This window comes from Homarus americanus, unplaced genomic scaffold (genome assembly GCF_018991925.1).
Source record: "Homarus americanus isolate GMGI-L3 unplaced genomic scaffold, GMGI_Hamer_2.0 scaffold14467, whole genome shotgun sequence".
NCBI classification, from domain to species: Eukaryota; Metazoa; Arthropoda; class Malacostraca; order Decapoda; family Nephropidae; genus Homarus; species Homarus americanus.
The window spans coordinates 3275024-3301768 of NW_024733734.1; the positions used below are offsets into that span (position 1 = coordinate 3275024).

General features: G+C 43.7%; 1 protein-coding gene across 1 annotated transcript; it reads left to right on the plus strand.

The window, feature by feature from the left end:
* Positions 1-6297: 6297 nt before the first annotated feature.
* Positions 6298-26503, plus strand: LOC121869933 (the record flags this gene model as incomplete). The annotated part of the gene is given in 3 exon segments (XM_042371497.1): positions 6298-6325; positions 25682-25777; positions 25935-26503. Coding segments are annotated over 2 exon segments (651 nt in total), but the record flags the coding sequence as incomplete, so codon positions are not given.
* Between the last annotated feature and the right edge of the window lie 242 nt (positions 26504-26745).

The window sequence follows — 26745 nt, forward strand, 5'->3', positions numbered from 1 at the left end:
AGCGCCGCCATACACCACGGAGCGGGGGTCAACTGCTAAGCCACGCCTACCCCCGCTATTTAAGACCTGACCTCGTGGTGATCTCTCTCTTTCTACCTACAGCCGCAGCCAGCAACACCTCCTCCTCCGCTGCCTGGCGGCCTCTCCCCTCCGCCTGCCTGGCGGTCTCTCTCCCGCCGGCGAGCATGGCGACCCACAAGCTGTCCTTCTCTGAGCGTCCTCACCAACCAGCTCTCTCTACATCACGCTTGTAACCATGCTGCCTTCCCAGCACCAAGCTGCATTGTACATCAATACAACATGTATATAGAGCACATTGTGAGTTTCCTTTCTCCATCCCATCCTGAGTGTGAACCAAACAATCTCATACCCACAAATGGTGACCCCGGAGTGACCACTCACACAGGATGGAGAGAAACTGATCACGCTCCCAGTCTTCAAGCAACATGGAAGACTGGCTTATCCAGAAGCAGCTCTCATCGGCTCTACAGCTACTGTCTCTACACCGCAGGTTAGACACCCTAGAGCAGCTCTGCTACTCTAAGCAGACACCAGCTCCTCTTCCTGCCCCAAGCACCACGTCCTACCGACCCCAGCACACCCGTCCTGCCTCAGACGCCGACCCCGGCCCAGCAGTAACCCTGCCGCCCCTTGATGCGGCCTCTGTTCCCTGAGTGCGGACCCACACACACCCCTCTTTTCTCCCCAGGTACTCCCTGCTAATGTCCTGCACCCTGCTGCTGTCGTGGACCCAGCTGCTGTCACGAGCCCTCATCCGCTTCTGCTGACGCAGCCCCTGCTCCTGACCCAGGCCCCACACACCCCAGCAGGCACATCTGACGACTCGGTACCTGCCGTGAGGGAAGCACAAAATTCATCGCCTCCACACACCCTTATTCTCCCTCTCTACTCCCACAGATATTGTGTATCTAGACAGTTGTCCCAGCGACCGGCTCATCCACGCCATCGTCTCACATGAGGCACGCACCGCCCGTTCTGCCTCACATGTGCTATGCAACTCTGCAGACAACAAGTCTCCTACACAGCCTGGAGGAAGGGAGTATTGTAGTGGAATTCTCCCCTACAAACGCTGTTTGTCGCTGCCTAGCCGACCCCACCAATTCCCCAGTGTATGCCTCGTGGTCTAGGTCAACCAGCGCCGCCATACACCACGGGCGAGGGTCAACTGCTAAGCCACGCCTACCCCCGCTATTTAAGACCTGACCTCGTGGTGATCTCTCTCTTTCTACCTACAGCCGCAGCCAGCAACACCCCTCCTCCCTGCCTGGCGGCCCTCGCTCCTCCGCCTGCCTGGCGGTCCTCTCTCCCGCTGGCGAGCATGGCGACCCACAAGCTGTCCTTCTCTGAGCGTCCTCACCAACCAGCTCTCTCTACATCACGCTTGTAACCATGCTGCCTTCCAGCACCAAGCTGCATTGTACATCAATACAACATGTATATAGAAGCACATTGTGAGTTTCCTTTCTCCATCCCATCCTGAGTGTGAACCAAACAATCTCATACCCACACCCCTCCCTACTACTACATCGTCTTTACTACCTATACATCGGCACCGAGTGTGAACTCTTCTTTCAGAACCAGACTTGATAAGAACTGGAGCAGGTTCAGATACATTCAGGAGCCAGTGCATGCCCAGTACTTGCCAAGCGTGCGTAACAGAGACGTGAACGATCACCCAAGCGGCTAACGAGCCGATCCGGTGGTGAAGAGGATAAAAGAAAAACGTAAAAAGTGTCCATTTCAATAAGATCTATTTTTGGCGCTGTCGCTATCGCGTGAATGGCATCCTAGCATTAGACTTGCAAGTTTTCATATATTTTAAAATTATCAAGAGATCATTCCGATTTTCAATTTAATTTAAAAAATTCCAATTAAATTCTTGTTTTGCGGGTAATGGCACATTAGAATAACCCGTAATAGTTCTACTGTGGGGTACGTTATGTTTGGGTTCACACTCAGGATGGGATGGAGAAAGGAAACTCACAATGTGCTCTCTGTATACATATTGTATTAGATGTACAATTCAGCTTGGTGCTGGGAAGGCAGCATGGTTACAAGCGTTGAGTAGAGAGGCTGGTTGGTAGGGGTGCTCAGAGGAGGCTATGAGTGGATTTCTCCCCTACAAACGCTTGTCTAGCTGGTGGCCGACCCCGAAATTCCCCAGTGTATGCCTCGTGGTCTAGGTCAACCAGCGCCGCCCACGGGGCAGTACCACATACCTCACCTACTCAAACACCTGACCTCGTGTGACCGCCCTCTTTTTAGCAACAGCGCAGCAGTAACACTACCTCCTCCGCCGCTGCCTACGGTCCCTCGCTCCCGCCGGCGAGCATGGCGACCCACAAGCTGTCCTCCTCTGAGCACCCTCACCAACCAGCTCTCTCTACATCACGCTTGTAACCACGCTGCCACTTCCCAGCACCAAGCTTCATTGTACATCCAATACAACATGTATACAGAAGGCACATCGTGATTTTTGAATCTCGAACCAAAAAACCCGTTCCCCACAGGACCAGCTTGTGGGTCGCTATGGTCGCCGGCGGGAGCGAGGACCGCCAGGCAGGGGGAGGAAAAGGAGGTGTTGCTTGCGGGTAGCTGTAAGTAGAAAAGAGAGGTAGGTCACCACGAGGTCAGGTCTTATATAGCGGAGGTAGGCGTGGCTTAATAGTTGACCTCCGTCATGTAAGGCGGCGCTGGTTCACCTAGACCACGAGGCATACACTGGAGAATTCGCGGGGTCGGCTACTCAGCGACAAGCGTTTGTAGGGGAGGAATCCACTACACACCCTTCTTTCCTCAGAGAGCCAAACTGTATAGTGCTCTGGCCTCTGTGTTTCCATACTCATACAATCTGTCTCACTTCAAAAAACTGGTTTTCCGGATTCATTGCGTACTAAATTAATATAGTATTTTTCTCTTCTCCTTTTTATTTCTAATTTCTTTTTACTCTTATCCCCCCCCCCCCAGGTCCGATAGTGGGTCGAAGATCTGTGCCTGGGTGGGCGATACCCCCGTAAGAAAACAAATATCCGTAATATATATATATATATATATGCTGATAACCACAAGGAAACAAGAAAACACGAAGTTCCCAAGCGCTTTCGTGTTTTCTTTCCTTGTGGTTATTTTTTTAATTTTATCCTCTTCTTCTCCACTGATTGGCTTGTTAGCCGCTTGGGTGATCGGTCACGTCTCTTTTCATTTATCTTATGGGGTATGAGATATTTGGGTTCACACTCAGGATGGGATGGAGAAAGGAAATGCACAATGTGCTCTCTGTATACATGTTGTATTGGATGTACAATGCAGCTTGGTGCTGGGAAGTGGCAGCGTGGTTACAAGCGTGATGTAGAGAGAGCTGGTTGGTGAGGATGCTCAGAGGAGGACAGCTTGTGGGTCGCCATGCTCGCCGGCGGGAGCGAGGGCCACCAGGCAGCGGCGGAGGAGGAGGTGTTGCTTGCTGCAGTTGTAGCTAGAAGAAGGGAGAGGTCACCACGAGGTCAGGTCTTTTATAGCGGAGGTAGGCGTGGGTAGATAGTTGACCCCCGCTCCGTGGGCGGCGCTGGTTGACCTAGACCACGAGGCATACACTGTGGAATTCGCGGGGTCGGCTACTCAGCGACAAACAGCGTTTGTAGGGGAGAAATCCACTACAATACTCTCTCCTTCCCTCCAGGTGGTGTAAGAGACTTGTTGTCTGCAGGGGTGCATGGCACATGTGAGGCAGAACGGGCGGTGCATGCCACATGTGAGCCATAACGGCGATGGCGTGGATGAGCCGGCCGGTAGTGGAGGCAACTGTCTAGACGCACAAGATCTGTGGGAGAAGAGAGGGAGAAAGAGGGTTGTGGAGGTGATGAATGTTGTGTTTTCCTCGCGACAGGTACAGAGTCCTCAGGTGTTCCTGCTGGGGTGTGTGGGCCTGGGTCAGGAGCAGGGGCTGCGACAGCAGAAGCGGATGAGGGCTCGTGACAGCAGATGGGTCCACGACAGCAGCAGGGTGCAGGTCAGTAGCAGGGAGGTATCTGACGGAGAAAAGAGGGGTGTGTGGGTCCGCACTCAGGCGCATGGGCCGCGTCGGGAGCGGGGGCTGCATCAGGAGGTGCGGCAGGGGGTACTGCTGGGCCAGGGGCGGCGTCTGAGGACGGGTGTGCTGGGGTCGGTAGGACGTGGTGCTTGGGGCAGGAAGAGGAGCTGGTATCTGCTTAGAGAAGCAGTGCTGCTCTAGGGTGTCTAACCTGCGGTGTAGAGACAGTAGCTGTAGAGCCGATGAGAGCTGCCTCTGTGTGGATAAGCCAGTCTTCCATGTTGCTTGAAGACTGGGAGCGTGATCTGTTTCTCCTCCATCCTGTGTGAGTGTGAATCTCCGGGGGTCACCATTTGTGGGGTATGGGATGTTTGGGTTCACACTCAGGATGGGATGGAAAAAGAAAACTCACAATGTGCTCTCTGTATACATGTTGTATTGGATGTACAATGCAGCTTGGTGCTGGGAAATGGCAGAGTGGTTACAAGCGTGATGTAGAGAGAGCTGGTTGGTGAGGATGCTCAGAGGAGGACAGCTTGTGGGTCGCCATGCTCGCCGGCGGGAGCTAGGGCCACCAGGCAGCGGCGGAGGAGGAGGTGTTGCTTGCTGCAGTTGTAGCTAGAAGAAGGGAGAGGTCACCACGAGGTCAGGTCTTTTATAGCGGAGGTAGGCGTGGGTAGATAGTTGACCCCCGCTCCGTGGGCGGCGCTGGTTGACCTAGACCACGAGGCATCATACACTGTGGAATTCGCGGGGTCGGCTACTCAGCGACAAACAGCGTTTGTAGGGGAGAAATCCACTACAATCTTCTTCACCAAAAGATCGGCTCGCTAGCCGCCCGGGCGATCGGTCACGTCTCTGTCACGCACTGTTGGCAAATACTGGGCATGCACCGGCTCCTGAATGTACCTGAACCCACTCCAGTGTTGGTCAAGTCTTGTCTTGAAAGAGCTCACACTCGGTGCCGTCACAACACTCTCTGGTAGATTGTTCCAAGAGTTTACAACCCTCACTCCGAAAAAGTTTGCCCTCACAGTTTTCTGGACTTGCGGCTTCTTCAATCTTGAGCTGTGACCCCTTGTGGGGCGGTCCGACTAATTACCCAAATGTACCCAAATGTAGCAAAATATAGCCGGAATTAAGTCAAATAATGGTCCTACATGAATAAATCGGACTGCCAATCATTTCTCGACTAGTATTTGGTGACACAAAGTCACAAAAAATTGGAAAACTTACTTTAATCTGAGTTAATACATCTCGCGCATGTACCGAGGGAGCGAGGAATTACCCAAATATACCCAAATGTAGGCAAATGTAGCCGCAATGAAGTCAAATGATAGTCGTACAAGCGCAATTCGGGCAGTGAATCACTTCTCGATTATTATTTGGTGTCATAAAGTCACAAAAAATTGGTAAACTTAATTTAATCTGAGTTGTGTTGTGTTAGGTTAGGTTAGGTTAGGTTAGGTTAGATTAGATTAGGTTAGGTTAGGTACATGCACTTGATCTATTAACTCAGATTAAATTAAGTTTACCAATTTTTTGTGACTTTATGACACCAAATAATAATCGAGAAGTGATTCACTGCCCGAATTGCGCTTGTACGACTATCATTTGACTTCATTGTGACTACATTTGGGTACATTTGGGTAATTCCTCGTTCCGTCGGTACATGCACTCGATCTATTAACTCAGATTAAATTAAGTTTACCAATTTTTTGTGACTTTGTGACACCAAATACTAGTCGAGAAGTGATTAGCAGTCCGATTTATTCATCTCGGACCATTATTTGACTTCATTCCGGCTATATTTGGCTACATTTGGGTACATTTGGGTAATTAGTCGGACCCCCCAAATGTAGGCAAATGTAGCCGCAATGAAGTCAAATGATAGTCGTACAAGCGTAATTCGGGCTGTGAATCTCTTGTGGTGGCGAGCATTCGCCAGCTCCAAGTAAGCATATACCTGGATCACGCGCAACTACAGTGATTTACTTGCATATATATATATATATATATATATATATATATATATATATATATATATATATATATATATATATATATATATATATATATATATATATATCGCGCGAAATTCAAAAGTATTTGGGAATCGGTTTGTAGATTTTAATTAAATAATTCATATGGAAAGATAGAATTACAGCTAGTTTTGTTCATTTATTAAAGTGTTACTTATATAAAATCGTAATATGATTTTGTTTTTAATGATTCACGAATGTGGGAAAACAAAGGCCAAGAATAGTGTGTTGCAAGGTATCTTATCATTATATCTATTGTTTAAAGATTTATTAGTACCTTTGGTAGATAATTCACAAATTCCAGCGATTGTATTTAATTTTTTTTTAAATTTAATAGTCGGGATAAAACATAAACTGAGAAATGAAAAAGGGAGGTTATTCTTTTGACAAATATAACTTGATAAAAATTTCCGTGACATACAATTCCCGATCAGCTGGTAGCGGCGACGTAAGGTGTTGTTTTATGTATTGTGACTAACATTAATGAAACTACAACTTTATTATCTTCATCAGGTGGAGGTAAGTGCTACACATGCGAGTTATAAATTATTATTGGTCTTATAATTAGACGTCTAGATCTTGCCTAGGGTTATTCGTCACCACAGCAGTTCCATACGGCTGCCCCCATAAGACTTCTTCAGACCAGAACATAGTATACGGGTATATTGACATTTATTCGAAAAGAGTTGTTGGTAAAGATTCGTTTTAATATCCCCTACGCTTTGATATTATCAAATTTGTTGCCACTAAACGAATCTCGGGAAATTTATAGTTGCAGTCAGTAATTTTGAAAATTCTAAGATGATTTTCTTCAATGGTATTTCTGGCGCAAATACGTATAAGCGAAATATATAACATTTAGTAAACATTCGTCCATTGGCTGGCCTCAGGTTTTGATACAAAAATAGGTTGGTAAATTTATAGTAGTTCACACAACTGTTAGAAAGTCAAAACTTTGCTTTTCTAGTGTGTTTTGTGTGCTTTGATTGGCTCTGACTTTGATTTCCGTCGGAAATTGCCTGTTTATTAGTTATCACCCCCTTCTACCCCCAACAAGATAGGGGATCCTGTTGGGAACCAGGGTTTTGGGTGGGGAAGAGAAACAAGCATTTTCCGACAAAAATCATGGCCAAGTGAATACAAAACACACCAAAAAAATACAAGAAAAACATATAAACCTAACCTAACGTGGTTTTGACGATATTACACTTCGGACACTTTACTGAGGTCGGGAGAACACCATGAGATCTAAAAAATGCTATTGTGTGTTCTTTTTTTTCTCAAAACGCACAATTAATTCCATATAATTTAATTGACACCCAGCACAGACTTCCATGGCCGGAAATTAATTTGAATTTCGAAGCATGAGAGACCCAAAATCACAATCGAATCTCATTGGACAAAAAATACTGCGAATTCTAAAAGCAGAAACCACAATTAATTTTAATTGGTGGCAAAAAAAAAAAACGCTTTCAATTGGCTGTGTGACGTGTACGGGAACACATGCTCATGACGATTTATGAAGGGAAGATTAATGGAATTAAATAGATAAAGATATGGCATGCGCTATCTCTGTTATTATAGGTTTCTGACGGTAATGTAATAGAAGAAAGTGATCTTAAAATTAGACGTCTTTTTTAATGTGATAATAGATTTGTGTGAACTACTATAAAAATACCAATAGGTTTTGGTAAATATTTGTCCATTAGTTGTCCTCAGGTTTTGATATAAAAATATGGGTTATTCGGTTTAACACATCATCAAATCGCATAGAAGCACTTACATTGGTAAAATTGCAGATTGCAGCAATCAAAGAATATGATAAAAAAAAATGTGTTACCTATCCTAACCTAACCTAACCTAATGTAATATAAGAAAATGATAGGAAAAATAGTTCTGTCAATTGAGTGTAGTGAATTACCGGTGTAGCGGACCAGAAGTAGACAAAACGACAACTGCGCATGTTCGATTGATGACGTCACAAACACAAACAGTGACGTGACCCAGCCTCACCCTGCGTCGGACCAGAAGTGATCAGTTGTGCTGTAGTGAAAGATAAGCTGGTATGGCGACTCTGACAGGGCAGGAAATGCAAGATGAGAATTTTAAAAAGTTTTCTGAGTACATACATGGAGTAAATAAAGTACAACCTAAAAAATAACACCCATCGGCCAGACAGTGACCATCGTCTAAAGCAGGCAGTGTTAAAGGCTGCGAGCAGTAATCGGTAAAGAATTGATGGTTAGTACTATATCACTTAGCAAATTTGAGTTTTGTATACTTATGGTCTGCTGCATTTGGATCATCAACTGCTCGCTATTGAAGAGGATGAAAGTAAAAGTAAAGTAAAAGACCAACTTGGAGCCTAATGAAAAAGCCAACTAAGCTCATTCAGACCACCATTTTTGCTTTTGCTTTCAGAAACAGGAACTCTATTTTACATAGCTCCAAATTCAGGATTATGGCAGAGAATTATCACTTCAGAAGAAGAAAAGTAGAGGATTCTTTTGAACTGCCATGCTGCACCATGTGCTGGGCACAATGGTATCAATGCCACAACTGAAAAAATTACCCGGCGGTATTACTGGAAGGGTGTAAAAGAAGAAGTCAAAGATTATGTTAGCCCTATTATCTTATTTTAATACATTTTTACTCTGCAATGGATGTTCTTATTAAATTTAAAATTATAAAAGGTTAAAATAAATAAAGAGGAATTGCAGCACTTCTTCAGAACACCCCAAATGGCAAGTGCTATTGTCATGCCACATGGACGAGCACGGACCTCAAACATTTGCAAGTATTGTATGAGTGTATTCACACTATGATATACAAAATATACAAAGAAAAAAATTGCAGTATTTGATGAAGTACATGTGAAGAATTAAATAAAAATTTGCAAAATTAGCCGAGTCAGTAAATACGTATAGTGTACATAAGATTCCCAACTTCAACTTTCGGTACGGGTAACTTCTGGTCTGCCTATATGCGGACCAGGGGATGCATACTCAAAAGCATTTACGGGCCTGTATCTGTTAGTTTACCCCGTAACTGGACTTACAATCTCTGATCGGTATGCTCAAAACAAAAATTTGGCAGCGGACTCCGTAAGTAAGCCCGTAATCGAGGCCGTAACTTACAGGACCTCTTGCATAACAAAAATTAATAATATATCTTGTAATAAAGTTTGTTAGACTTGTTTTATCATTGAATAATGAAGAAAATGTTTTGTACATTAACGTACTAAAATATGATATTACAGTTTGTCTTTTAAGTTCTTTTTTTTTTTTTACTATAAGAAGAGGCTTGAGTGTTTCTCTTTGCCGCGGAATGGAAGAGACGAAGCTTTTGTCTTCTTACAACATTTCAAGTAATTTGTACCAAAATGGAAGATTTTTATTGTCCACAATTATGGTACAAATATTTTTTATGACCAAGTAAATTTTTAGATAGACCTTATTAATGTGCCCATGACTCATAATTATATAATACCTAACCCGGTCTAAGTTCATCAAACCTAATAAAAAAGGGGGGTAAAAATTAGCATTGGCTTAGCAACTTTTTTCTTAGAAAAAGAATTATGTTCTTCGAATTTTTATCCGATTTTTTTTCGCTGCAACTCCTGGTATGCTGTTACGTAATCAACTCCGCATGTGCAGTTATTGTTTCGTCTATTTCTGGTCTGGGTAACTTCTGGTCCGCTACACCTGAATTTTGTGGCTGCTGTGTATTGTAACATTACCCTTACTTTTATGCAATTTCTACCTTATATGCACATTTCTCAACCCTTGAAGCCTCTTGGAAATGTGTTTCTTTCAGAAAAATCGCACAAGTGAGGACGCCTAAGAAATTAGACCAATAAAGGTGTTTATTGTAAGGCATTTTCGTTTTACGGAATAGCTAACTCGTTAGCTATTCGTTAGATATTCTGTATGTGCAGATGCTGCTTTTGAGCTGTGCGCATGGAACATTCAGAGGGAAGAGCTAGCACCTCGATCAGGCATTAGCCCTAATTAGCGACCAAGCGGCCCGAACAGGTAACAATCAATCAGGGACTTTCTCCCATATACACACTGTAAATATGCGGATCATGGCCGCTTGTGGAGAATATTTTGATTAATATGGAAGAGTTGTGGGCATGTAAGATAATAAAAAACTGTGATATAATAATAAAATTATTTCTATATACGGTAGTATATTGGATATGACCTAAAGCAAAGCGTATGGTGTGAAAGAACTGAAAAGAATTTCTTCTAGTTGAAACCAGTTTTGGGTCCACCCATTTTTACGTGGGCACTGTCCGATTTCATTAGTTGCTGGTGAATTTTGTGTAAAATATTGCTAGTTACTCCCTGTACTCAAATATGATTAAAACTTTAACATCATCACTCATATGATACTTTAAATAAGGGTGAACAAGTTGATTAAAGTTCTGTAAATGCAAAAATTAATACTTAAAACGAACCTGAAATTCGTCGTATTGTATGTTTATGTATGCGAACAGCTGTAAACAATATAGCAGCTAGACGAGAGCATAGGTAGTGTGGTTTAAAGCTCCGACCCTGGAGTCCGGACAGCCCACCTTTACAACAGCCCCGATTTTTTGTGTTTTTCTTATTTATTGTTGACTGATTGACTTTTTTCCTTTGTCTTTCTTTCCATAATTTTCAATATATTTTCTTCACTATTTCTGTATTGTGTCCAAATAACAGTTCTCCTAATTTTATTGTTTTTGAACGACTGTGTTGTAGAACAGTTATTCCCCAAGATGCAGAACATGTTAGCTATTCCATACTCCTTACAATGCCTTACAATAAACGCTTTAAATCTCCACCCGCCATTTCCACCCGCTGGGGTTAAGGCCCCCGCAGGAGTTAGGGCCCCCCAACAGGGGCTAGGTTAGATTAAGGTAGGTTAATTTAGTGAAAGTTAGGAGACTAGATGTTTGGTTTCTGATGTATTTGGATGTATTTTGTTCAGATCTCACCTTTGTTTTTGATGGAAAATAGCTATTTTTGATCAAGGATGACTTGCATCTTTTTTAAAAACTTATGCATTTCCCATGGAAACGAAGTTCAGATCTGAAAACACATCAAATTACATCAGAAATCAAACATCTCGTGAAAAATTCAAGGGCGTGCTAAAACGAATAATTACTCAAATATTTTTTTTTTGTGTGTGTATTATGGGGGTGTTTTACTCAGATCTGACCTTCATTTCTTGTGCAAGTTAGAGGTTTTTGCAAAAAAATTAACATTTTCATTTGTAAAAGAAACCTTCAATCTGTACAAAAATGGTGCACAGCAATTGCTTCATCTCTTCAGCATAATGCTGGTAAAGTCTTGTATTCTTCATCAGCCTTCCCCTTAAGCTCTTAGATCAGTGGCAACTGCTATGCCCATGGCTCGTCTACTTGAAGACTTGTTCGGGTGAGACTGTTCTTTCTTACACCCATCACTGTCGTCCCTTCCTTTAAGGAGTATGTTGTTAGCTCTGTCCGCATGTTTCTCTACACACACTTATAGCCAGTGTATTCCGGGGTACGACCCGTGACATTCGTAGTGCACTTGCAGTTCCTCCTCTCACTGATTCCGTAGGGTCTTTGACAACCTTGCTGCTATGTTTCGGATGCACGACCAAGAGTCCAGCTTGCCAATCATGTTCCAGCTTTCTGGATAGCTCATACTGCTCCATAATGTATCTTTCAGATTTTGTAATCCTTCACCATCGCCTGCTTTTATGACCAAACCCTCCATTAGGCTTGTTATTCTTTCTTACGCGTATCCCCGTTCACCTCCGAATCTCTGCGAAAGAAGTGCAGCGCCCTTTCGTAGCCCCTTTTGAGGGCCGAAGTGTTCACAGGACTCCAAAACCATCCTTAAATCCTCACTTGTGCAGTCCTGTAGAAGAGCAGAAAACTTATGCGATTCAGGCGTCACTGTGTTGAACAGGTACTTATCAAATGCACAAATTAATTTCCAATACTCGGCTTCAGTTTTGCCCCGTAAACGTCGGGTGAGACGTGTGAACGCCGAGTATGTTAGGTAAGGTTTGGTTGTCCTCGCCACCTTTGCCGTCCCTTCTGTTGAATTTTGGTTCCTTGAAGTTGCTGATGCCTCACTACCAGCTGGTCTCACCGGAGCGTCACGTGTCGGCAGGCATGTTTGCCGAAGTACTTTGTTGGGAGAGAATGGAACGGGATGTTCAGGCTCCCCCTGTTAAGGGGGCTCAGCCAGTCCCTGGTTGAGTCCCACATCCATCCAGTGTCTGTCACCGTTCAGGACTCTGTTGTCTGCTCTTATCACCACCATCTGCCTCACCAAACGAGGTCAGCTGTGGTAAGTTTCCGTCTTCTAGTAGTCTACCTCGCTTTGGTGTCCTTTAGAGCTAGAAGTGATTGACTCCGTATTTCAACTCCTATTGTCCCTTCCCTTATTTTGGTTACTTCAGTTCTGAGCGCCTTTAAGATCAATTCCGTTTGTGTCTTCAACAGCTTGTCCAGTTCCCTGAAGGTGCGCTCACACCGAGCGTTCCACTCCCTCAAGATAGCCTCTGTCTGTGTGATTGTTCGCGCACATGCTTCGGTCGTCATTGTGTCTTCAGGTTGTTCCCAGTTGTCTGGGGTCCTTTTACTTTGTCCTACTGCTCCTTTGCATGTATCTCCGGGTTTTGACGGTTCGCTCTCGTCGTCCCGCATAGATGGAGCGTATGTTCACTCCCATTCAGGACTTCACAGACCAAGTCATTTACATCGTTAGATTTGTCGTCCTCCATGGTGTACTGTTTACAACAACTGACGGGCGAGCAGTGTTTATACTGGGTGACCTTAATCTTCTACACTCTTGGGAGGTGAGCGATAGTTAGGAGAGTTGGTATGCCTTAATTGCCTGCACCACTGGTGGGTGAGCGATAGTTAGAAGAGTTGGTAGCCCTATCATCCACTTGAATTTCTTTCACGTAGGTTCACTGTGGTCTGGTATGTCTGATCACAGTCGGCGACACATCGACTCACTTCACCTACTCATATACACTTCAGAAAAACCATTGGTGTGAAACAAGAGACCTTCAGCACTACGCGTCGAAGTTCAGGCGTCATTACTAACTAGCCAGAGGTTACACTAATTCACTTCACTGATTCCCTAATTTACTCTTGGTCTAAACAGTCGATGTTGGTCTGGCATTGAGAAGAAGTCTATGGACGGGACACTCAACATTCATACTTCCCAAGCTCACCTATGCCTCCCTTACCTGGTCTTCCTCCCTAAATGCCACACAACGTAAACACCTAGAAAAAGTGCAAAAGAGGGCATGCAAGATTATTCTCTCCCCTTCCTACTCCACATATCAAGAAGCGCTCAACACACTGACCCTTTCGACTCTCACTGACCATCACCACGACCTCATCTGCAAATTTGGTAAGAAGCTTCTGCACCATCCTCGACACCGGCTCCTACTACCACCTGAGATCCCTAGCCCGAGAATTGCTGTTCGACACCACAACCGCATCCAGCCCATACGTGCACGAACTGATCGCTATAAGAACAGCCCAGTCCCAACCATTGTGAAAATTATCAATAACTTGTAATAAACCAGTGTATTCACTCCCAGTAAATACTACTTCTTGCACTGTCACTATGTTGAAATGCCCTGTAGTTTGAGCTTTTCCCCATCTAGTTATTATATATCTTATTTGTATCATTTATGTTATTTGTATATTATTTGTAAATCGAAACCCACTCCCTAATTATGTAACTGTATATTTTCAGCCTTCTGGCTGCCAAGCTCTTTTAATAAACTGTTAATTATTATTATTATTATTATTATTTATTATTACTAATTCATTTCACTGATTCCCTAATTTACACGACGAAGTTCAGGCGTCGTTACGACGGCCGTGAAAATATTTCACTGTGATTCTAATCTTTTAATACTGTATGTTAACGCTCATAGGAGCGTTATTGGTTTGTTGCTGGAGAAATAAACCCTCAACGTTGATGCGTACCATATAATTCGGTCAAAACCTGTTAAAGAACATTTCTCATATAACAAATGCTGTTATCTCAGGACACAGTATGAATAATACAATCAATATACAGTACATAGCCTGTTAACATCTTAAATATAACTCGCATGTTATAACTATTGATACAGGAGACAATTGGTATAATATGATCAAATTGCAGTACACAAATATACTTATTAAAGTTATTTAGAGTTTCATAGCAGATTCTAATACTTCACGATCCCTCACGTTTTAGGGTCTAGTGGTCTGAACCAACGTGTTGTCTGTCCTGTAGAAATCAGTAGACTACCCTCGAGGGCAATCTCAGCCCGGAGGCAAGGGCCATATGTTTTCGTATTGAAACACCTCAGCAGATTGGTCAGCAAATTCGTTGTCAACACTATATCTCTTATCTCATCTCATCCCCTCTCTCTCTCTCGCCTAGTTTATCTTATTATGGTTATCCCTCTCTTTCTCTCTCTTCTAGCTTATCTTACTGTGGCGGTAACACTCCCCCTGTCGGGCTTCGCACGAAATCACGGCATATTATTAGATTCACTCTCCCACCCCTTCCAACAGGCAGAGTTTCGCCACTGGGCGTATTAACACTGAGTCCTTTGTCTTCACTTTAACACTTCGCACCAGGCCATCTTTGCTCGGTAGAGCTTCCAGTACTCTCCCTAGCATCCACTGACTCCTGGGAAGGGGTTGTCCAGAGATGATCACGATATCCCCAGCGTGGAGATTACGGCGAATTTTGAAGAACCTTTGTCGCTGACGTAATGTTGGGAGATTTTCTTTTACCCACCTTTTCCAAAATTGGTCCGCAATGAATTGGGCATGCTTCCACCTTTGTCGGTACCCTTCTGTCATGGACCGATCGCCTCCGGTGGACAGTGTCTCCGGGTTCATCCGTAGTATGTGGAGCGGCGTTAGTGCTTCTAGATCCTTTGGGTCGTCAGACACTGGGGTGATGGGCCTTCCGTTGATGATCTCTTCTACGGCACAGAACACAGTGCTGAGGCGTTCATCGTCTAGTGTCTGGGTGCCCACCACTCCCTGGAGGACCTTCCTTACAGTGCGGATTTGTCGCTCCCACACTCATCCCATGTGAGAGGCTGTTGGGGGGTGTGAACTGCCATTCTATCTGTTTCTGTAGAAGGGCATTCCCGACCTTGTCACTGTTGTTCCAGCCGTTCACCGCCTCTCGTAACTCTCGATTAGCTCCAATCATGTTGGTTCCCCTGTCAGACCGAACACGCTTGGGAGGTCCCCTGCGGCAGGTGAATATTGTTAGGGCATTGAGGAACGAGTCGGTGTCTAGTGAGGTGAGGACTTCTAGGTGTATGGCTCTGGTGGTCAGGCAGGTGAATAAGCATCCCCATCTCTTCGCCCGGGCTCGTCCTTGTTTGACCAAAAAAGGGCCGAAGCAATCAATTCCAGTGTAGGTGAACGGCCGGCCTCCTGGGCGCACTCGATCTTCTGGCAGGTCGGCTTGGCGTTGATGGGTAGGCCTCCAGTTGCTTCTTCGACAAGTCACACACGTCCGTATTGTGCGGTCGAGTAATTTTCGGCACTTAGGTATCCAGTACGTCTCACGTATTATGGCAAGAGTGTGTTCTCGTCCTGAGTGTCCAGCTCTAGTTGAGTGTACCTCTCTCACGATGAGCCCCGTGATCCTGTTGTCCCTTGGTAATAGTATGGGATTCTCCTGGTCTGGGTGGAGAGCGGCGTGCTTCAGTCGGCCACCTACTCTGATCAGACCGTCTGTGTCTAGATGAGGTTCCAGCCGCCTTATGTCGCTACCTCTCACGGGTTGTCCTTGTATTAACATTCCTAGTTCTCGAGGGAATCCTTTCCTTTGCATAAATCTTAAGGCGGCTAATTTCGCCTCTTCCAATTCGCTGACCTGGAGCCAATTTTCTCGGTGATGTTTGTTCTTTCGCTTCCCAAGCCGCCATTCTATAAACCTTCTAATCCACGCTACGCTCTTCAGAAGTCGATGCCACGATGAGTACCTGGCCCATAGCTTATCGAGGATACCCTCCCCCTGGTTAACGTTCGCCGTCAGCACCGTGGTTTCCTTCTTCACCTCTGGGTCTCCGTCTGTGAGGTCTGGAATCCTCAATGGACTCTTTGGCCAACTGTCTTCTTCCAAAAAGAGGAAAGCAGGTCCCCGAATCCACCTGCCCTCCTCGTTGAGCTCTGCTCCATGTAATCCACGACTAGCGTCGTCGGCCGGGTTCAGTGCCGACGTCACGTGGCGCCATTGTTCTACATTGGAGTCCTCATGTATCGTTGCCACTAGATGAGCCACGAAGGACTGGAAGCGTCTTACGGTGTTTCGTATGTATTGAAGAACTGCCGTACTGTCTGTCCAGAGCACTGATCTGTCTATATGTAATTCAAGCTCTTGACGTAGTTGTTTGTCTGCCTTAGCAGCCAGCACTGCCGCGCAGAGCTCAACCTGAGGTATGGTGTGCTGTTTCAGAGGGGCTAGCTTGGCTTTGCCACACACGAAGGAGATATGGTGAGTTCCATCTTCATACGTGGTTCTCAGATACAATACAGCTCCATACGCTCGTTGGGAGGCGTCGCAGAAGTGATGTAGTTGCACGGTAGTCACTGGATTCATGTCCTCTGGTCGGTAGCACCGTGGAACGTGAACTCGTGATAGGTGAGGTAGTTCATCCAGCCATCTTTGCCATGCGACCCTGTTTTATTCAGTGATTCGTTCATCCCATCCAACACCTCGTCTACACTCATCTTAGAATATGATTTTGGCTCTTATGACACTCGGAGCGATGAGTCCCAGTGGGTCATATATGGAGCTGACCATACTCAGAAGGCCTCTTTTCGTCTCCGGTTTCTTAGGGATCTGGACCCGGACCGCTAGTTCGTCCTTTTCCAGGTCCCACAAGATTCCCAACGCTCGTTCAGTGGGGAGCCTGTCTTCTTTCAAAATTACTTCCTTTACTCCCATAGCTTTCTCTGTCTGTGGAATTGCCTTGAGGACCTCCTTGTGATTACAGACCCACTTCGTAAGTCTGAATCCGCCCCTTTTCATCAGGTGTATCAGCCGATGGGTAATTATCGTTGCCTTTCCCGGCGAATCTACTGAGAGAAGCAAATCGTCGACGTAGAAGTTACGATTCGCTTTCTTGATGTCGTCATGAAGACTTTCCCCGTAGTCTTGGAATGTTCGTTGTAGCGCATACCCGGCGCATGAAGGACTCCACACTCCTCCAAAGAGATGTACTGTCATTCGGTAAGTGGTGGGGGCCCCTGACAGCTGGTCGTCCGTCCACCATAAGAATCGTAAGACATTTCGATGTTCGGGTACTACTCGCACTTGGTGGAACATTGCCTCGATATCAGCCATGAGTGCTACCTTTCCTTGTCTGAATCTGATGAGGACTCCCATCAGTTTGTTGTTAAGGTCTGGCCCTTGCATCACCTGGCTGTTCAATGACATCAACTCATATTCGGCTGCACAATCAAACACTATTCTCACCTTTTCTGGGTTGTTGGGATTCAACACAGGGTGGTGTGGGAGATACCAGGTCTTCCCGGGTGCAACACTGAGTTCTTGACGTGGGACTCGCTCAGCATGTCCCTCGTCGATTAGACGTCTCATCTCTTCTTTATACTTCTGAGAGAGCCCTGGGTTCTTCAGGAGGCGTTTTCTCAATCCTGCCAATCGCTGTTCGGCAAGTTTCTTATCGTCTGGGAGTCCCGGTTCTTCATGGCGAAACGGGATGGGAAGTTGGTGGTGTCCGTCCACTTGAGTAATTGACTTTGACCACTGCGTCAGGACTCTCTTGTCTTAGACAGAGACGGGATCATCGTTACTGTAGGCTGAGTCGCATTCCCAGAAGTTCCTGACTTGTTTTTCCAGATTTGTCTCCGAATTTAGTGTTGCCATTCTGACAAAGCGGTTGATCACGGCATAATCACGGCTCGCCACTCCAAGCGGTCCATTTATAGTCCAACCTAGCAAGGTGCGTATTGCAAACGGCTCTCCGTCTTTCCCGGTTCTTACTTCTAATGGTGCTAGTGCTTGTGGTACGTCTAGACCTATCAGGAGATCCACTCTTTTCGGTGCTTGGCGTAGCGCAGTACCTCGTAGGTGTTCCCACATGATGACATCTTGGGTGTCTGCGACCGACGATTTCAGGGAAGACGGTAGATTCTCAACAATGATGACCTTGGGGATAATGATGGATCGGCTCTTTCTGACTCCTACGCTAGCCACTCTCACACTGATTTCTTCGGTGTTTACACTATTACTTTCTTTCATGATTGTGCCAATGGAGAGGGAAACTGGCCTTCCCTCTGCCTGCAGCCGGTAAGCTAGACTACGCGTGCAATATGATCGGTTGCTGCCTGAATCCAAGAGAGCTCCGGTGACTACTGCTTCTTTAGCCTCTAGGTTCTTTTCTTCCACCCTGACTTTCACTATTGGAAGTGCGACTCTGCTGGAACTTTGTAGTCACAACTCGCAATCGTTGGGTTCTTCACGCCGATCATCAATTCCATTGTTGGTTATGGTTTCCCTGACCCATTTATGCGGATTTCTTTTCCCCATGGTGCTTGTACCGGCTTCGACCTTCCATGATTTAGCTCTACTAAATGCCGATTCCGGTGGTGGCATAATAGCCTTACGTTGACTCATTCTAGGTCGCTTGTGGTCAGGTGCTATGTCTATTTGGTAGGCGCCCCCTGTGGTAGCTCTCTTCACCCTTTGGAGGCTAGTCTGGTGTTCTCCCTTCTCAACTTCGCTCCGTTGCACCTTGTCATTGCTCGTAAGTGTATGCAGTAACGCTTAGTATCAGGTGCCCACGATCGCAGATATCACACAATTGGAGTTGATGTCACACAGACGCGTGCCATGCGCACGAGTGATGTCACACACGAGCGAAGTCCCTCTAAAACACGTGACGAGCAATGCGCACGAGTGATGTCACACAAACACGACCACAGTGATGTCACACGGTCCCTCAAACACGTGACGTGCAATACGCACGAGTGATGTCACACAAACACGACCACAGTGATGTCACACGGTCCCTCAAACACGTGACGTGCAATACGCACGAGTGATGTCACACAAACACGACCACAGTGATGTCACGCACGAGCGACGATGTCACACTAACATGGCCACAGTGATGTCACACACGAGCGATGTCCCTCAAACACGTGATGTGCAATACGCACGAGTGATGTCACACAAACACGACCACAGTGATGTCACACGGTCCCTCAAACACGTGACGTGCAATACGCACGAGTGATGTCACACAAACACGACCACAGTGATGTCACGCACGAGCGACGATGTCACACTAACATGGCCACAGTGATGTCACACACGAGCGATGTCCCTCAAACACGTGATGTGCAATACGCACGAGTGATGTCACACAAACACGACTACAGCGATGTCACACACCAGCTACGATGTCACACTAACACAACCACAGAGATCCACAATCAATGTAGGGACTCGTTACACAACTGATGTCACAAACACTACTGCGGCGCCCTTACTTGTACAACGTTACGGCTTGTCACAACCTTCGTTGTTATTTCTTAATTACACACACACATACTTATATATACATATATACATACATGTACATATAACCTGAATGTTGAACACACTTAACCCACAAATCCCTTTCATTTATGTATTTCTTCATGGTTCCTTATCATCATTGTTTGATATACTATGGTGTCACTGGTATAGGAAGATCAGCTGTTAGTTATAATCACTTGCGTGCGTGTCCGAGCGAACGCTAACTACCAGTCCGCCCAGACCAAACATTACGACACTGTCCGGGTGTTCTGAAACCTTAGCTCACTAGGTGCCGGCCTCCCTGTTCGGAAATGAACGCTCACAGCCCCGTACGCGCAGACCGAAGCTTTACGACACTGTCCAGGTATTTAAGACACTTCACTCAAACACAGAGCACTCGCTATCACTGTCTCGCTGCTGACGACGCACGTGATCCACCCACTGTGGGTGGGTGGGTGATCCACCCACTATGGGTGGGTGGGCGATCGACGAGCCTATGCTCTCCCACGCTGAACTCCGGCGTTGGTCCTTCGACAGTCCTCCCGTATACGTTTTGACTGTTAACGCTCATAGGAGCGTTATTGGTTTGTTGCTGGAGAAATAAACCCTCAACGTTGACGCGTACCATATAATTCGGTCAAAACCTGTTAAAGAACATTTCTCATATAACAAATGCTGTTATCTCAGGACACATATTATGAAATACAATCAATATACAGTACATAGTCTGTTAACATCTTAAATATAACTCGCATGTTATAACTATTGATACAGGAGACAATTGGTATAATATGATCAAATTGCAGTACACAAATATACTTATTAAAGTTATTTAGAGTTTCTTAGCAGATTCTAATACTTCACGATCACTCACGTTTTAGGGTCTAGTGGTCTGAACCAACGTGTTGTCTGTCCTGTAGAAATCAGTAGACTACCCTCGAGGGCAATCTCAGCCCGGAGGCGAGGGCCATATGTTTTCGTATTGAAACACCTCAGCAGATTGGTCAGCAAATTCGTTGTCAACACTATATCTCTTATCTCATCTCATCCCCTCTCTCTCTCTCGCCTAGTTTATCTTATTATGGTTATCCCTCTCTTTCTCTCTCTTCTAGCTTATCTTACTGTGGCGGTAACACTGTATGTTAGTTTTTTATAATGGAGTATTACTGATGTATGTAATTTGTCTTAACATGCCTTATTGTGGGTAACAATAAGTTTACAGCTCCTCCCCGACTTACAACCTACTCGAATTACGACCACCCAGACATATGACCGCCTCAGTCGTACCAAAATTTTGTCAAATTACGTATTTTTGAGTCCCGACTTCGGTGATTGCGCTTACGGCCATATTATTAAACAACATCTTTCCTTGAAGAATATCTTCATATCGAAAGCCGTATTTTTAAATGCGAAGAACCTTTTAGTGCAGCGCACGAAAGAGTGTGGTGGCATGAAAACGAACTAATTGCACCAAACTTTGAAGAGGTGGCTATGAGCTGCTTTTCGTCACCCTCTTCATAATTATTTTGTTAGTTTTATTGAATATTTCTTGTCAATACGATTAACGTACAAAGAAACACGTACTGTATTGGTAATTTTACAAATGGTTTTTTTTTTTACATTATTGGTTTTACGGCCCATATTATGACAGTGCAAAAGCTGTGTTCCCTGTCCTAATACGACTTTCGTAAAAGTTGCGCTGCCTGTCAATTTGTTATTGCCAAAGGCAAGCTGCTGTCGTCATCCCATCTTACTAACGCTAGTATTAATCTGGCAAGCACATTTACGGTAATTTATTAAACTTTTTAGCAGTTTTATAAGTGAGTTTCTGTCAGGAAAATATAAACTAGTGACGTTCTTGCCTAGAAATATTCCAATGGATAGAGGCAAATTTCACTTGGAGAAAATCATCTCAAAACTTTATGTTGCATATATTAATAAAGTATGGCCATTTAAGTTACTTAATGCAACTTTTTAGCAGTTTTATAAGTGAGTTTCTATCTGGAAAATATAAACGGGAGGTTTATGCCTAAAAATATCAAAATGGGTAGAGGCAAATTTCACTTGAAGGGCATTATCACAAGGATGGTAATATTCCATACAAAAACACCTTTGATACAGTGGATCATGATATAATATGTGAAATACTGCAGGCTCTAATTTTTCATCACCAATTACATTATTTCGTTTAGGTAAACTTCCATTTGGCTGAATTAGGTGCATAATAACACAAGTTCACTGGAAGCTGGAGTTTGATTATTTAATGAAAATGTGCCTTAAGCATATATGATACAATATTTTGGCTAATATAGAGGACTTCACAGCTTCTTCCCCCGTCTCAGTAATAGTAAGTTCACCCACGGCAAGTGATAATTTATGCTAGGTTAGGTTAACTTAACTTTACTTTAACTTATAAATACTCTAACACCTTTTCCAACATTTCCATAAATACGACCGTCTCACTATAAAACATATTGAAATTGCACTACACCCAGTGTTAAGCATGATATTCACATCTTTGTCAAATAATTTACCCTTGTCAAGTAAAGAATTCTGAGAACAGGTTTCAGTTTTGAACACAAAGTTTACTTTAGCTGTAGATATTGAACTCACTGGTTTTGATTTTGATTTAGAAATCAGGGGACAATTAAGTCGTATGTGCCCTTTCTCTTTACAGTGATGACATGTAACTTCCTTCTTTTGAAAGTCGGACGTTACAGAATTGTAGACATCCGAAAGTTGTTTGGGCCAAGTTTTAGTTTTACTGCTTCTATGGGCAAGTCTATACAGTATCTGTCTGCTGCCTGGGCAATTTTTAATTTATCAGCCAATTCAATTTCTTTCAGAAAAGTTCTCAAATCATGAGAACAATTGCTATAGAAATTATCTCTGATCATAAAATCGACTACAAACTCAAAATCTTTGCTTACCTCACTCATAGTAAGCCATCTTCGAAAATAGTTCTCCATACGAGTTATCATTTGAACATAGGTTTCTCCATCCTTTAGTCTACACTCTTTAAATTTATGTCTGTATGATTCTATGTCAACTGCATAAGTCAAAAGTAAAGCCTTCTTTAATTCTTCATAATTCTCAAAAGTCTCACGAGGAAGATCCAAATAAGTTTGTAGCCCCATACCTCGTGACAAAGTACCTAGATATATGTGATAACCATATTTCTTCCTTCTCTGAAGCTCAGCAATGCGTTCATACCGAAGTAAAAACAAGTCCATATCATGTGCCCTTGATAAAACAAGGGATCCGTAGTCCCTTCAAAGATTTAGATATACTTTCATCTACATCCACAGATACCCCTAAAGCGGATTCCAAATTGGCTAAGACTTTATGTGAGCGTTGTTTCTCTTTCTCTGCTAAATCTAACTCATGACATTTAGCCTCCCGCTCTGCTGCACATTCTTAGTTAGCTATGGCTTCCTTATATCTCTGTTCTTCTCTGTCTACCGTATTAACCGTGAAATATCCTTTGCCGATAGACCAGCATCTTTCCCAGGCTTTGTTAACCCCTACGCCCAAGGCTATGGTGCCGGGGATAAGGAATTTTTCCGGGTTTGAGAAAGTCGTTTCTTTACCCGGAAATCTCTCATCTCCGGAGTGATCTGCACCAATTGTTCCGGCTAACGGGGATTTCACTGTATTCTCATGGGATTTATTGCTTCGAAGACCATTGATTCCCTGTCCATTGACTTTCCGCAGTCCACATATGCATCGTTTATCAAGGTACAATATACAGTACCTGTATAAATAAAACGAAATGCTGCGTGTTACCGCCACAGTAGGATAAACCAGAAGGAAGAGAGGGATAGAGAGAGAGAAGGGGGTGGGGGGGGCAGGAGAGAGACAGAGGGAGTGTTGACAACGAGCTTTGCTGAGGTGTTAAGTTGAAACAGATGGCCCTCGCCTCGGGCTGACTAGCTCGATTAATCTATAGCCGTCCAGTGAGACATCAAGTCAGGGAGTTAATAAGTCCTACATTAGACCCGAAACACATAAGTTTTACCTGTATATGGTTTAACACCCTACTCTACTCAAATATATTATATGTAGTCGTTAATAGTGAAGGAATGTACGATTGATTTAATTATCTCATACATAACATATGTAATTTGTACTCTGCAGGTTTTGACCGAATAAAGAACAATCGAGTCCTACGTGCAAGGGTCTCATTATCCCACAGTCGCTCATTGGGCGGTTACACTGCGGTTGTTGTAATGGGATACAGGGAATCCTTGGATGGAAAATCCGCGGTTGGTGAGGGTCTACTGTATACTGAATAGGTCTCCTTTGTTGTCTGGTTTTTCTCTATTGGAAAGTTTTATTATTAAACTTCTTTATCACTCAGAATGTAACACTCTCTTATCTGAAAGATGGTCCAAATGAAATCAAAATGAATAAAATTCAAATCAGCCCAACCCTCTTAACCCCCTGTGGTTAGCCTGACAGGCCTCCAAAGGTAATGTGCCAATTTTACAGTACAGGACATGTTTTATTTAGTTTAACAATTACTGTACAGTAGTTAGGTAGATATTTTGTAGTTCTCAAACCAATATAACTATTTAGGTAATAGAACTTTATTGGTTATTGGTTTATTCTTACTGCTGGGGAACTGAACTCTATTTTGCTCATGTGTTCTGTTCTTCTCTTTCTGAAAATTTGCTATCAAAATGGATTCCAAGGAACCTAACCCATTCGGATAATGAGGGGATACCTGTACATTATTGTATTTTGGTAGAGATGTTTAAACTACAAGCTAGGCACAAGGTCACAAACAGGGCCGGATTCAGGAGTGGGCAAAGTGGGCAGCTGCCCAGGGACCTCCACAATCTGGGGGCCTCCACATATTATAATATTTTATTTATTTGTTTATTCATTTGGATTCTTGTTTTTTCCAATATGTTCATACTTTTGTTATGATTTTATCAAATTCATTAAATTGTTTATTTGTTTTACTGTTGGATGCAAAACTTCAATTTTATTTATAGTTGAGTTAACACTTATTCTGAATCTATCTGACCTTGGACTTAAAGAAGCCTATACATGCATTCTTGGACAGAACCATTATTTGAGTAGAGGTTTATCTGATTAATAATGCCAAGAATCATCTCTCTGTAATAACTAATAATATATTCTTTTCTGTGAAGTCTCTTGAAAATTTTTGACGTGCGGTAGTAGCTATATCAGGGCTGGTCGACTTGAAACCACATGAATGACTCCAATCATGTCTCAGTTTTGTGTGTGTGTGTGTGTTGGGAATTTGTACACTATCAATAAATATACAGTTAATTAAAAATTTCTCAATGTTCTAATTTCCTCAATACATGTATAACTGCATATGGCTTCAAAATTCTCCCAAGAAGTGTTCAAATTGAAAAAATTTTCCCAGGGGGCTTCCAGCGACCTCCGGAACTCCCAGATGTTTAGGCTCGCTTCACTCGCCACCCCACCCTCTTGGGTAGTTATAATGAGGGGGGCCTCCACAAAGAGGCTGCCCATGGGCCTCCACAGGTCTAAATCCAGCACTGGTCACAAATGGACTATTGATTCTAAAAGCCAATGTTATGATCGAGCCTGGACAAGGCATCTCCCTCACCAATGGGTAACGGTGGGGTCAACAACAACTGAAAGTCAAACTGTCAAACCTAAAATGACAGCTTATAGGGAGTTGCAGACTGGCTAGTCTAATGTCCTGATTTGATGGCTTCTTCCTTGAGTGGTGACTGTTATTTCTAGTGATCCCATTTTAGGGACTTGGTTTTGAAAAAACTGTGTAAACTGATTACTCGGTAATGAATTAGTGCCAATAGGTAACGTGGCAACTTGACCAGTGTTCAACTCAGACTTAGTGGGTAACTCCATGAGTCACCTTATCCAAGCTCAGTCATAAGATAGGATTTCAGGGTCAATTCTAATGTAATTTGTAAATATGTGTAATGTAATAGTTTCAAGTTCATTGGCTCTGTATAAAATTGAATTATCTTCTTGTTGATCTACAGGAAGCAGACTGAAAATGGCCCGAGGGTCAGGTAAAAGGAGGACACTGAAAAATAATGCCGCAAAAGTGGTCAAAGAGGCAGAAGTTACAAAGCCAGGTTTATTTGTTGTTTTTGATTATATAGTGAAACACAACATGTTAATATAGTCTGTGATAACAGTGGTAAGACATAATCAGTTGCTTTGTATAATACTGTATATGAACTACTTTCTATGTATTACAACATACCGGTAATATTTTATTCATCCTCACAGCTGTTCGTCAGACGAGGAGCCAATCTCTCAAGGAAAATCAAGAAATTGAGATACAGTTTCCAGTTCCCACAAATGAAAAAGCAGAAAATGCCCTGTGTAATTTTGTGGATGATACAGTAAATAGAGGGTCAAGGGAAGGTTCTGCAGATTCAGCCATTTCATCCAATAGTTCAAAGTGGTCTTTATATAGCAATGTGTCTTTTATTAGTAGAATGTCTAAATGTGCAGTGACAAGAAGACTGACACAAACCCTTGAGCCAGTAACTGAGGATATAATTCTGAAAACAGAGGGTGACGTTAATCCCGACACCATAAATTGGGTAAACGGCTTGTCATCAGATAGGGGTCCTACTGCCACCCCTCTCGTACGGACCCATGCGGTAGCTGATGGTCACTTAACAAAGCGAACAGTGAGCCATGTCACTGACAGCTCCAATTCAGACAGTGGTTATGACTGTCAGATGTTTGAAGAAAGTTTTTCTACATATAAATTTAGATCTGAGGCTGTAATTCATCTTCATATATATGTACTCTGGGCATTAATGCTCTCAACTGAACATCATGTGACGGTAAGCCATATCTTTGTAATTTATCAATATAACTTTTTAATTTTTAGCTGTCTTTTCAGTAATACAGTATACTGTATATATTTTGTACAATTTATCATCTAAGTAAGTGATGTACAGTGGGGTTGCGATAATTTGTAATCTTAAATTCATGTGGACCTCTTATTATTACCCCTTTAAAATTTCGCTGTCATATATTTATAATTTACAGCTGAGCTCTGGCTGCTGCAGTTTTTACTTACAGA